The sequence below is a fragment of the Melospiza melodia genome, chromosome 22 (genome assembly GCF_035770615.1).
Source record: "Melospiza melodia melodia isolate bMelMel2 chromosome 22, bMelMel2.pri, whole genome shotgun sequence".
Classification (NCBI taxonomy): Eukaryota; Metazoa; Chordata; class Aves; order Passeriformes; family Passerellidae; genus Melospiza; species Melospiza melodia.
The window spans coordinates 13,539,936-13,554,126 of NC_086215.1; the positions used below are offsets into that span (position 1 = coordinate 13,539,936).

General features: G+C 37.1%; 1 protein-coding gene across 5 annotated transcripts in view; it reads right to left on the reverse strand.

The window, feature by feature from the left end:
• Window positions 1-234: 234 nt before the first annotated feature.
• Window positions 235-14,191, reverse strand: part of GARNL3 (GTPase activating Rap/RanGAP domain like 3) — a 33,196-nt gene continuing 19,239 nt past the window's right edge. For all 5 annotated transcript variants that reach the window (XM_063174778.1, XM_063174781.1, XM_063174780.1 and 2 more), the window contains 10 exons: window positions 13,616-13,732; window positions 12,761-12,933; window positions 12,296-12,454; window positions 10,396-10,462; window positions 9,653-9,760; window positions 9,148-9,266; window positions 8,788-8,923; window positions 7,578-7,787; window positions 7,161-7,272; window positions 235-6,391 (listed from right to left, as the gene is read on the reverse strand). In XM_063174778.1, the coding sequence (XP_063030848.1) occupies window positions 6,235-6,391; window positions 7,161-7,272; window positions 7,578-7,787; window positions 8,788-8,923; window positions 9,148-9,266; window positions 9,653-9,760; window positions 10,396-10,462; window positions 12,296-12,454; window positions 12,761-12,933; window positions 13,616-13,732 (1,358 nt within the window). In that variant the 3' untranslated portion in view covers window positions 235-6,234. The remainder of the gene's footprint in view (window positions 6,392-7,160; window positions 7,273-7,577; window positions 7,788-8,787; window positions 8,924-9,147; window positions 9,267-9,652; window positions 9,761-10,395; window positions 10,463-12,295; window positions 12,455-12,760; window positions 12,934-13,615; window positions 13,733-14,191) is intronic.

Consider the following 14,191-nt stretch of genomic DNA (forward strand, 5'->3'; position numbering starts at 1 on the left):
CAAAAGTCTAAAAGATGGCTGGAAACATAAACCAAACCTAGATTATGGCTTTTATCAAAGACGGGTAAAGCTTAAGACACAAACAGCAATCTCATAGGTATGATACAGCACTTCAGAAAACTCAAATGGGAAAAGCAGTGCTGTGTGTTAAGTCCTTTTTCATTTCTCGTCTTTTTACTTAGCAAATTTGAAAGTCATTAGTCCTGCGTGTGTGAAACAGGTGAAAGAAACAGGTGGGGTCAAATTTATTGTTTATTACAGATGAAGAAATAAATAATGTTTCTTCATCACAAAGGTGATAAACAGTACTTAAAACACTTTCAGATGTGATAGGACTGTCTCTATTTGGATGTCGTATCTAAAATACAAACCATACATGCTATCATATGACATTAAAAAAATGGTAATACATCAGCATTTAAGACCAATGGTAAAGTCTTTGATCACAAATGTAGCAACAGTCTTAGCAGTATGCCATTATTAAATTACAAAGCAGTCTGCTACCATTCAAAGACAATTAAACTGACATTCTAGATTGATAACGCTCTGCATAAATCCTTACATAGCATTTTCCATTCAACCAGGTAAATATGCAGAAAAATATCTCCATTTTCTCTTCAAGTCAGATGCTGGTACCACAATTTCCAGTAGCAAAGAGGAGTCAGTCAGTTACAGGTCTGCAACAAAGTGAAGCAGCTAAACAGTACACAGGCTGGTGAAGTTGCTGTGCTCAAGTAATAAGAGTAAAAATACTTTGTAACCTGCATGCAAGTACAGATGTTTGCTGCACAATCTCTTGAGCCTTCCCATATTGTTAATATTAGGTTTCCAGGGTATAATTTAGTCCTTCACAAAAACAGATTGAGCCTATCAGAGAAAACAGTGCTTTAACAGAATAAGCAAGCACTGTGCATATGAACCATGACATCAAATTTTTAAGAATGAAAATAGCATGATACCCATTTTCACACACAGATGGCAACGTAAATTATTCTGAAATACCTTATCACTTGCTGATGGGATTTTCTCTTCCCCTGCCTTTTATGACCCCGTTACTTTAATTTCCTATATATATAACTCAGGATTTTTAATCCCTGAAAATTTACAAATATATATAACTATATATGTATATATATTGAAAATCAAATCCAAATGAAAAGGGTTATATATTTCAAATGCAGACTAAGCCAGCAGCTCTGGAAAAGCCACTGCATCTGCAAGGAGTGTTATAGACCCACACCTTTGGAAAAACATGTTCAAGCTAGCCGTTACTGGTCAAATATACTTAGAACAGCAGAAAATATATGTCAGGAGTAGCAACCTTAACCATATGTAACTCGTTAGGCAATAACGCTACCCATTCCCTGCCCTCTTAAGTACTGTTTAAGTATTTATTCAGTTGACTGTCAAGTACAAAAAAATTCAATCTGAATCTATCAAGTACAAATACATGCACATTTATAGAAATAAATGAAAGCAGAGAACAAACCTGCTGTTCATTCCAGGTGCATACTTGCATGTATGTTCTGCATTGAAAAACAATGGCAAACCAACCAAAAAAAACCCTAAACAAACAAAACAGCAACAACAACAAAAACAAACAAACAAAAACAAAACAAAACAGACAACAAAAACCCCCTCAACCCAGCAAACCAAACCCCCCCTCCAAAACCTGAAAAAAAAATCGCATCCAAGAAAGCAACAAAAAACCAGCCCACACCACTAGCCTTCAGAAACCACACAAACCAAAACAAAGAAGAATCCCCGCAGCACCCCCAAACTAGTAAAGGACTATAACTACAACAGGCCTTACTTTGCAAACCAGGAAACCGAATGCATGCATGCATTCACTGAACCTAGAGAGCAGTTCTCTTGCTACCATGAATAGCCATAGCCCTTTCAAATTTCACGTGGGTTTTTGTTTCGTATTAGAAGGAAGTGTTTCGTTACTTTCAAACACTTATAAAATATTTATGTGTACTGCACTGCCACTAGAATAAGGAACTGGACAAAAATGACTCTGTACTGGTTTCTAAAGCCCAATCTGGCTTTAGAATAAGGCTCATCAAAGCCTTAAGGGCTCCATATTGTGTGTGTGTGTATGTGTGAATTAACTTAGCTCATGTGTCTGGGGGTTCTTAAGTCCTAGTAACACTTCAAAGTTATGGTGATGGTCTATATGCATGCTGCAAATGAAATGCAGGACAAAGATGACAAGTAGCCCAAAATTTTGCATATCCATTTTGAACAGATTTTTGAATGGTGGTGCACAGGTGTATGTACTGGACTAGATGATAACACAGTGGTCCTTTCTACCCTCAACTATTTTGTGATTCCATGCATCATTAACCATGCTGGTGAGAACACACAAGTACATTCTAAATTAACTACCTGTACAATCTAATGCTTGCACCAATGTAAATGACATTCCTATAATTTAGTCAGACTAAGGCACAGGGATGAAGCGGTGACCAACACCATTTAGCCAGGAGTTTAGAGCCCTGCTGCTGCCTACAAATCCAGCACATTGGGATAGAAAGTATTTCTTGCAGAAACTTAGCCAAGGGTCCAGAAAGGGCCTAAACTTAGCCTGATAGCAAGTGTTCAATCTGGTAACAATTCTTCCTTCATGGAAACAATTCCTTCCTCCCATCCATCTTTAGCAACATTTTTCAGTTTTCCTATCAGAACAATACCCATCTTACATAGTAGAGTCAAAGATTATCTTTTCTCCTAACCATAAGATGGTCAGCCAGCATCAAGAATGCAGCCTACAGGCAGCTTTAACACCCAGTGTGAAAGGAGAAAGGGTTATGTTTACAGTGGACATGGCTACAATTTGTGCCCAAGACTACTTTTTAAGTTTTACAGAGTATATGCATGCACAGGCTGGAAAAACAGAGGGCAAACAACATGGCTCCAACACTGGAGTGAATGACACTATAGCCATCCCAGCAGCCTTTCAACAAGCCTTGTCATCTTACGCTAGTCTTAAGAAGGAGAGGTTCTGCAAGTGTGTAAGAACTTTGCCCTTTATAAATGATGCACAAGAGCTTTGGTATCAATCCCACCAACTGCCTCTAGATTTTCATTAGCAGTCTACATAGTAAGGATGATGTTTTGAGAGAAACAATGGCTAGAAGCTAGTTCTCCTCACATGAAGAGACACAGAAATCATAGTGGTCTGTTCAGACTACTAAAAACGTCAAAGAAGTCGCATCCTTGTACAAGGTTGTGTACACCAGCAATTTCACGATTGTGTCGGTTATTGGGTTTTTTGATACAGTAAATGTGATAAAGACCTTCACAGAATTTGGTTCCCGTGCCTTGTGTCAAATAAAATTGGAATATTATTTCTATGTTCTCTGCCTCCTACCTATGTTCTGGGCTGCTCTCCTACAATAAGTAGGTAGTAAACTACAGATACATGGCTCTAAAGCCTCAGCTACCAACTCCAGGTGTCATCTAACCCAAACAAAATGTTGTTTCACTCTCTACTTCTTTAATTAGATGTTATCCCTCTATGACACTCTAAGTACAAAAGCAAAAACTTAACAAGGCACTTACTGGATACATTAAGAATGAAGACATTATTTTTTTTCCCCAGGATTCAGCACCTTCCTGTCCTACATGAGCAATGATCTGTTAAGGTCTGGTAGTTCCTAGTGTGACTTGCTTAGCAGCTTGTACCAGGCCCATTAAGTCAAGCTACAGCATAAAAACAGGTAGGAGGTGAGCAGGGATGCAGTTGCTGCTGGGCTTCCCTCTTCAAATGATACCAATATCCTGTTCCAGGTGTGTACCATGAAGCCAGTATGATCTAGTTTTCTGCTTCCAGTAATCCAGTATCTGTACTCCTTACAGTTCATTTGCTAGATGTCATCAATACTATAATTACAGGCAAACCTTCAAAGGGTCTTTTTTTCTCTCTCTCTCTGTCACACACACACACACACACATTCCCACCCACCCACCACCCACTCTCTTAATTAGCGGTAATACTTTACAGCCACTACTGCACTTCTGGTTCAAGAAAATGACTCTTGCTTTATAGCCCTTTCTTCTATAATCATGTTTAGGATATAATGCAAATGCTGTATCTATATGCATTCTGACTGCCATCATAGCCAGTAGTCAAGCTTTCTGTCATGATCTTCTCATTCTTCTTATTCTCCCTAGTGCTCCATCTCTAAGGCTATACCTAAGGATGTGTTTGCTCAGGTTCTTCAAAACAAGTTTAAAAATCTCCATATATTGCTTCAACTGCTATCAAACAATGGTTAATAATTTTAAATCATGCTGTGATGGCACAGGTGAACATCTGGAGTATATTTAAAATCCAGTATCCTAACAGGGTAAAGCAAAGTTTCCAGTTAAAATTTTAACTAAAGCCCCAGTTTTGAAACACACTGGTACAGTCTTCAAAAATATCCACAAACCAGAAATCAAATACTACATTGAGAGAGCTGTTCTTGGAAAAAGTTGGTTCTTATCCTTTTAAAAAATATGTAAGTGCCAGCAGTGACCCCAAAAGTGGATTCAGAAGCGTTTACAACCTACAGGAAAATAAGTACCGCATGGTACTTTCAGATTTTCTTTAAACCTTAACTGTCCAGATAAATAAGGATAGGGTAAAGTAACACAATCTCTGGAAACAACATTCTAAAAGAATAATTACAAGTTTTTGCAAATACTTCAGTCTGTTACTTCCTTTTAGATGCTTGTTGAGGTTCACCCCACATATCTACGAGTGCAATACCCACTAAAAGTAATAACAGCCTTCATCTCCAAGACTAATTATTGTTATTGGAAATATTGCTTCTTCTGTTGATTAGCCACCCCAGTTGAGAGTAAGAAATTACACTTCCAAGTAAGACCTTGCATATTTTCTTATGTGAAGCAATTCAACCATATTATATAATTAACTGAGAAAAAAAATCACTTGGCAATCACCAGTTTTACATTCAGACAGATGCCAGCAAAAGGCACACATCTCCAGATGATCATGCTTGAACAAAATTGAAATCATGACATACGGGTAATATTATGAAATAAAAATCAAGGATACAGAAGTATATATTCAGAACAAGAAACACTTGCTAATAAAGCTAAAAACATCATCTATAGAAAAGCTTTCATGAAAAAAACCCCCAAACCAAACAAAATCCTTGCAAAGGTGTTCTAGAGGAAAGGGTTTAAAAAAATTAAAAATCAAACTTGAAATATAAACCCCTTTAACACAGTAAGAGACAAGATCACTGTTTCATCACAGAAGACTACCTTATTAGCACTGAAATTCCAGTCTGCATCCAGTTAGAAAATTACAACTATTTGAAATAATTACTTATACTGTTGGTGCAAGCACAGACAACAGCTAATGATGATGTCTGCATAAGAATCTTTTTGTAGTCAGACAATTTGGGTTGGCTCTTCTGCCTGTAATGGAAAAATCTGCAGATGCACTACAATAAGAGTTTTCCAGTAGATGGACCTAAGTTTTTGTTTCCGCATTTTTTGTTTGTTTGTGAGTTTTTTAGGGTTTTTTTTTTGTTTGTTTCAAATTTCCAAGAAATATTCTGCAAGTTTGTGTCTTATAGAAAGGTTCTCTGCTCAGGGATTTTTATGCCAAAAGAGTTTTCAAGTTTCTCTAAACAATAAGCCAAGGAAACACCATCTTCATATCTCACCTGATTCTTCAGTGAACATACCACAGATGCATCAATTTAGGGACTGACTCCAGTGTTTGAAATGACCTTGCCTGCAAGCCTTTTTTTGTTGTTGTTGTTATGTTTTTCAAAGACTGAAAAACCAGGAGTAGTGATCTGTGTTATAAAATTCCTCTTCCAACATGACATACACTGTTGTAAAACAACTCATGATAGTTATAACAGCATTTAACTTTGCTGCATGTCATTTAGGTAAGTCAAATTATAAGAAGCTTAGAACAAGTAATTCTTTTTGTTTACATCAGTTTCAGCCTAAATCTCCCACTGATTACCTACTGTTAGAATGCCATGAAAAGTAATGCTTCATTAACTGAGAGAACATACCTATGTCAAAGATAAAAGCATTGCCAAATCAGGCTGTGCTAACCAGAACATGGATTCCATAAGGATTTATCACCAGTACTTCCAGCCACATTTTACTACCAGAAGCAGTGTTTGTGACATTGCCATAGAGCTTACAGAGCTGTAAGAAAATGTGAAGTAAGGAAGAAAGGTATTAAAAGTGTCTTCATTTTAAGTCAATGATGTCTTCATCATATAAAGAAATCAGCTGAAATGGATAGCTAGATGGTGAGTTCTCCTCCCTGTTTGCTGAAGTATCAGGATCTGAACTAGTGGAAAGATGACGTCTTTCAGAATAGCCTTCAAATGAGCTTGAGATTATCCTGCAAAGAGGAATACAAAAGTTACTAAAAAAAAATACAGAGGTCAGGGCAGGAAGGAACAATGGCTACTTCTAGATCCAATTGAGTTATCCTGAAGACAGACACAGACCATTACAACTAAGTTTTCTCCTGTTTTACTCTACTAAAAATGATCAAAAGGCACTATTAATGAAGCCCCTCACCCAAATAATTTCCAAGTAGGGAAATATATCAAACATAATTTTACACTGCGAGAGATTTTTTTGTTTTGTTACCGTCAGTCTCCTGTACCTTGCCAGTATTCTGTATTCTGCCAGTACTCTAGGCAAACATAGGTTATGGAAACAATGAAAACAAGAGAATGGCATTGGGGGTGTCCTGGTTCAGAGCAAATTTGGGAGAGTGCCAAACAGACAAATGCTGCAGTACTTTTTCACAAAATGTATTCTGAAAATAGCAACACAAGAGCATACAAAGAAAACAAGAGTCTGCACAGTGCAGCTGCAGTAGTCCAAATTTTTATAACAGGTTCAGCTGCAGCAGGTCCCACAAAATGCCATTTAGTCTTGTCTTGCATTATTATCATTATTATTATCATTAACATGTCTTTAGCAAAAAGTGTAACTGCTTCAGTACTTATGGTATTCAGATACTCCAACAAACACATTAGCATGAAATGCACATGGATATACAAAGGTTTCAGTCAGCCTCATGCTAACTGAGATAAGCATGAGCAATCAACTGAAAATATTTATAGCCTAACTTAGGCTCTTTTCTAAAGCATATTTACCTGTCACTACTAGTTGATCTTACAGCTCCCTGCTTAGGGTCTGACTGTCTTCGAGAAACCTTTTTCAGCTTCTGTGCACTTTCTGTCTTGGGTATAGGCTCATCCAATAGACCTCAATAAAGGAATAAAAGACTTAATACTTTCAACATAAAACAAAGTACTCATGAAAAGGTTAAGGTATCTGTTGCTGGTTTCCATTACTAACAATTTCTACCTAACTTAAAATATAGTCATCTTATACATGATCAGACAATGGCTATACTATTTGCAAATAGTGCTTCCTCGCTGTTTCCTTTTTGTATTTTAATAATTTATGAATACTACTTGCATGTTACAAACCTACCTGTGATGGTGCAAAGATTAGAAAGTATATGTTTGGCAACTGATATGTAACACTGAGGAATGAGGAGAGTTTACCCAGCAATTCTTTACGTGTTCTGGTTGCAATTTCTTTAATTTCCATACGAGATAACGGTAGTGAGTGCAAAACTGGAAGAGAGGTAATGCCACTCGATGGTGTAGTAGTGATGACCTTGGGAGCCAAAGGTGACTTCAGAGGTCGTTCAATGCTTCGCCCAACCAGATTGCTCAGAGGTATTTTGTACAGGTTTTTGCATGGAACTTCACCTGAAACACAGAAAGAAAAAAGAGCATTACACTTGCACAACAGAATCAGTTCTTAAAAATTCCAAATGAAAAGTTATAAAGTCAAACTTTACTTGTTGAGCTGAGCACTGAAGTGACAAAAATCTTCTTGCTCTAGAGATCTTTCAATACAAATAAGCTAGGAGAAGGAAGAAATACAAGCAATTTGACTTAAGAGAGAAGAAGAAGATTGACTCTTGGCAACACGATGACTCAGGAGCGGAACCAGGAAGTCAATTTATATGACCTGTGGCTGGTACTCCGACTATTACACTGCACTCTGTGCAGTATTTCCCGTGTGCACTGCAAACACATTGGAGCCTGGATCCCAAGCAATTTAAATTATGACTCCTCCTCTTAAGTAACACAAAACATCATGTTTTCTTAACTCCTAGAAGAAAAACAAAGTCCCAAACTTATCATCAAATAAAAAAATTGTGATTACCTTCTTTTCCTATCTGCTAACAGTAAAGCAGCAGATTTAAGGGAGAAAAGTGTACACACATCTTACATTATTTAGCTGATACTCCCTTGTTTCTCCTTTATTGTTACACTATAGACTGACGGCTCATACATCATGTTACACTAAATTGTCTGTGTAAACCTTTTCAAGACTTCTTACTTTTTTGCAAAAGAGTTTCAGCCATTGAGTGGTTATTCTGCTTTTCTTTAATGAAAGGAATAGCGTATGTGAAATGTCAAGCTTTCTCACAATTTTATGCCCCTTTTTGCATTATGACCAAGATACTGAGATTTAATTCTTCCCTTCCTACAGAATTTATTTCTTCAGAACAGTGCTACCATGTATTCAGAAAGGATACTACAGTGCAAAAGCTCAGCCAAGTGCTTTATATGTGTGGAAAATAGAAAATATCTTCTCCTCCACACTTTCAGGTAGGAACTCACATTTTTTGACCATCTTTACTTAAGACCAGCCGCACCAAGATTTGATAACTGTTGGAATGATCAGAGATCACATTACCTTCTAGAGAAGGAAGAGGTAATTCTGGCTTTTCGTAAGCTGTTGGTGTTTGAGCAGAACTCTTTGAACTTATTTCCTTAGAGCTGCTGTCACATGATCCACTCACTGCAGCAGTAGCTTTAAAATAAATATCCGACTGAAATGACAAATAACCCATCATTAAAACAGTGAGACTTTCTTAATCTTCTTCTGATTCTCTTTGTCCTTGATAAACTAGGAGCAGACAGATGAACAATTATTGCAGATAAAGTAAGCATGAATTTTGGTTTTGTTTGTTACGTTTTTAGCGGCAGCAACTTTTTATGTAAATTAGATCCTAACACATCACAGAAATAGTCAAACAATATTTTTTTGTCTTACCCTTGATGCTACAAGCTGAAGCTCAGGCACAACTGCTGTGTGGACTAAGTTCCCATTCACCACTAATCGGATCTCAATGGAATCAGTAGTGAAGGCAAGAACATAAGGGAAAGCACAGACTGCAATGAAATAGAAGTTATTTGGCAAGGAAAAATGGTTAAAGCAAAAGTTTCTTGGATGCCCTACAAAAACTGTTCTTGACCTCCTCTGGCAAGTTCCTTTCTTATGAAAAGTGTTGTCTAACATACTGAAAAAAATTTCACTCTTCATGCCTGGCAGAATATAGAGGGAATGGAAAATGAGAAACACAAAAAAGAAAGGGAAAAAGTTCAACAAAGGATGAACTTGGTACCAAGGCTCCACTTTTCAAAATTATCAGAAACTTAAGTCAAGTGGCATCATGAATGTAACATGCTTATTCCCAGAACACTGGAATTCCACCAGAGCCAAGTGCAGGCAAAAACAGCAGCAAAAAATCATCTACTAAAAAGAGAAATTTTCTTACCAACAGCATAAGGAACTTGATTCCAGCTGAAGTGGAAGTCATAAGCTGATGGCTGGACAAGTGGAGAATGTCCACTGAAAGGATATACCTTTCTGTACTGACAAACATCTGCAGCAAAACAGAAAAAAAAAGGAGCATCCATCACTTTACACTCTAAGCAACCACCACCCATTTTATAGGGAGATTTTGCAGAAGGGTGGACATTATTCACACAATCAAACATTCATGTAAAAATCCCTCTATAGCCAAACAGCTAAGCAAAAGTTGCTTTCTCTGTGAACACACTGGAAAGACCAAAATAAAAGACCTATGTTTTAATAAGTTGTCATACTTCACAAAGTATTACTGTTTCAACAGTTACCAGGTCCCTAATTTGTCTAAAGATATAGAAACAGGCAAGAAAGCTTCAGAAAGCAGTGTCCGCAGAATTGTATCTCTCTGCCCTTCAAGTAGCCATATGTTCATGTAATTTACATTCTTTGAAGACTGTTATGCACATGGGTTATTACAGACACCAAGATTTCATTAATCATATAACTTGCACATGTATAAAACAGCTAGTATGACTAAAATACTTGCATTTGTAATTTCTCCAATGTGTTTAGGTTCCAAAGAATGTATTTTGACAAATTTTCTATGAAACACTAAAATTTATTTTCAGATACAGACCTAGACTCCAATGAAAGAAGATCTACATATGTAGATTGAGCGATTACCATTTTTGGCCTTCCCTAAACACTTACAGTTATAGCACAACAGTAGACCAGCTTCACCATCTTCATATACATCAATAGCTGCAACAAAGTTAACCTGCAAGGATAACGGAAAAGATTAACAAACAGGCAGAGAATACTGTGGATATTACAACTGGGTTGTGACTAACAAGCAATACAATCAGTTGGGGAAGTGCACAACTACAGGTAAAAGGGGAAAAAAAGGAGAAATAAACAAATAAATTTATAAAAATAGCTTCCTTTGTGATGTAATTTTCAGGATGTTCTCAAGATGAAAATTAGTTTCCTTTGTATTTGATTCTGCATAGTACCGAACATTCATAACCATACCACACTGTAAAGCAATAAAAACATAACTTGTTTAGCAATATAAATTTTGGGAAATAGGATGATTTCAAAAAGCTGTGAATCAACATGGTACGTTAAAGATAACAATTCTTTTCAAAAAGTGATCTTCAAATGCACATCATGACTAGCAAAAAGATCAGATACAATTCAAAACCACTAACATTTTACAGAGGTCAACAGGGATGTACCTAAGGATTACTGAACAGTCTGAATTTACAAACTGAAAAGCAACGTTGCTTAAACCACAGTATTTTTTACATAGATTAGGCTACATAAATTCTCTTAATTAAACTTTGGTTTTGTCTTTTACGTTTAGATTAAAAACAAACAAAAACAGCCACAAAAAGTGGGATATCTGTTCAGGAAATGAGATCTTATTAGTGAAACGCATCAGGTTACATTAAGACAAATGTTTCCCAAACCATATATACTGCTTGGACAGGGAGATGGCTGAGAGACCTGATTCCATGAACAGCAGTTCTTTGACTTTCCTTCATTTGGGATTACTGTGCAGGTCAAGAACTGTTAAGAAAACCTGAAAGTTTATGCATGCATACCAAATGCATTTTGACCCGTCTTTTGTAGTGACTGGAAGCCACTGCTGCTCTGTTGTGCAGAGAAATAAGCAGGCAACCCATTTCAACATCATTAAAATCACTAGCTCAGCTCATATTAATTGTCTGTTTTCTTTGTCTTCCTAAAGGAAATAAGGATTCCGGTGCAGAAAAGAAATGGGAGTGGTGGATGGTGATGTACTTCTCCATCCCCATTCTTTACTTCTAGTTCCTTCTCATCCAGATTAAGATTGATTCCCAGTGCTGTGGAGAAGTTTTTTATACTTGATCAGCCATGCCAGGGGCACCTCTTCATCACCAGATCCAAATAAAAATAGAGACGATTTAAAAAGAAAACAACTTTATCAAGAAGCATCAAATGAAAAAAGTAGCCCCTTATCTCATTAACAACAACAGATTACCTGTGCAAAATATTTTTTTTTTAATTGGGTCTAAAGCTACATGTCCACATCTCTATTTAGAAACTATACGGGAACTTTTTTCTGAAAACAAAGACATTACCTGAATCCTCTCCCTATGTCCCAGACAGATAGATATTCAGTTATTAGTGGACTGGGCAGCAGTTTCTTAAATAGAATGATAAACAATATGTAAACATTTTAGCTACATGCAAATAGGCAAATCTGAGCAAGATACTGGTGGTCAACCACTGAAGTTATTTTGCAGCAATTTTTTAAACAATAAAATACTGATACCACAAAAATAAAGCAAAAAGCTAACTACTGGCTAAGAAGGAGAAATTAACTTTTGACAACAAGATTCCAACAACACAGACTTTTTCCCAATGTCATATCTTATAACTACGTCTCTTGGGAATTATCATGATGTATCCCAAAAGGAATAAATACCTCAGAGTGTCCTAAAGCAAAAAGTAGCACACATGAGCTCCTTACCCTCCTAGGAGATCAGCACAGCACGCACTGAGTCTGCAACAAATTATGCTCAGTCAGGGTCTGCAAAAATGGTTTCAACTGATGAAAACTTACCCTGTTTGTTTCAACATGATGCAATCTATAGGATTCCCCCGTACTCTCATTGATTAAATCAAACTGATGCCGATATGCTACACAGATCATATTGTCACTGTCTCCAGTAGGTCCATCCACCAGCGTCATAACCACTGGAGGGTCAGAAAGGCATATTTCCTATAATGTAAACAACAGAATTACACTCTTTTTCAAGTTCCTAGTGTGGGTGCTGCAGGTACTCCATGATTTTAAAGGGATGTTTTCTAAGCACAGAAGCATAACATAGAACAAGCAGAAATAATTCTTGAAAAAATCTGCAAGTTTTATTTAGCATATATACGACTGATTTCCACCATATGTCTTACTTTTATTAGTCTGTGGGTTCAGGAAGATGATAATGCACACTCTGCCTTCCCTGAACCCCCTATACTAGCTGAGTGCTGCTCAGTGTGTTAAGATAACTAGTAACTAGATTACACATACCCGGATGTACTGGAACTGCTCTACTGGAGATGCAGGAGACGATAGCAGAGAGGTGCTGATTGAAGTGTTGCTCGAATTATATTTCTTTGTGACGAGAAGTAGTTTGTTCCGAATAGCTGCAACAATCCTCAGTTCGCTTCCGTGGTGAGTATTAATGGCATACAAATGGCAGCCTGAGGAAATAATGGTCTAGACTCTAAGTGGTTGTGACAGGATCTGATTTTTTGGTTTGTATTTGTATGATGACTAGTACAACAGGGTTCTGATGGATGACTTGGCAACACAGAATTAAAAACTCCTCAATAGGATTACATCGACTTCTAGGAAAAGACAAAAGCCTATCACCCTTCTGAAACCTACTTTTAATCCGAAGCACGGGGATTGTCAGTATGCTGCACCTTCCAGCTTTTCAAAGCAGCGTACTTCTGAAGACCAGGAAACATTGATTTCCACAAAAATAATGGGCAACACCCAGACTGATCTAAGCACTACTGTTTAATAGGGTATCTGCCAGCGTGCCAGTCCAGCTTCAAGTGTGCTTTATTTCAGTATAACATCCTCACAAAATTCTTCTCATATCTCCCAACCCTGAAATCTTATTTTTCCCTAAAGCTTTTCATCATTAGCAATTTCCATGTAACATGGCTTTTTTACAACATTCAAAAATGCCATGCTGGACTGTACTAGAGTTATTTTCAAATATAAGCTTAGCAAAGGTTGAATTGACTTGTCCAGAGAAAAAACCTACAAGTGAACACCTACACCTGCCTACAAAGAGCTAACAAGCCCCGGGGCAGCTACCAGCATCAAAGCACAGCGGATGTTTTTAATACAGGATAAGGATAACAATATCACCTTTTGTTCTCTCCAGTTTATTTTCTCTGCAGTCATATTTGCTTCTTATGATTTTTTTAGTCTCTATATCTTTTTGGACAGCACTGAGTCTGAAGACAAGGATACGAGAGTCTTTCCCTGCCGTATGGAGAAAACCAGGAAAACAGTTTAAAAAAGAACATGGTAGTTTGAAATTAATACTTCCAATGAGAAGCAGCGCCTAACCAACAGAACAAAAGTAAACAAAGCATGATACCTCCCTGGAGACAGAAGACTTACAAACTCTCTAGGATTTACAATTGTAGTAATCAACCCCTTCAGTACAGTAGCCAAGTTTCCCACTAGGTGGTGCTGCACCAAAGAACGATCTGAGATGTTCCAAAGAGTGAAATGCACAATATTTTGCAAATTCATGAAATCTTGCAAAATAACTAAAATACAATAGATATAAACTACAGGACAAGAGTAAAAGGGTTAACTTTAACAGCTGGAACCATCTAGGTGAGCAACTGAAAACTGGATCCTCAACAGAGTTTGAACCCTTCAGGATACAGAAGGGTTTTCTCCAGAAATTTCACAAACTGATTTTTGATATAA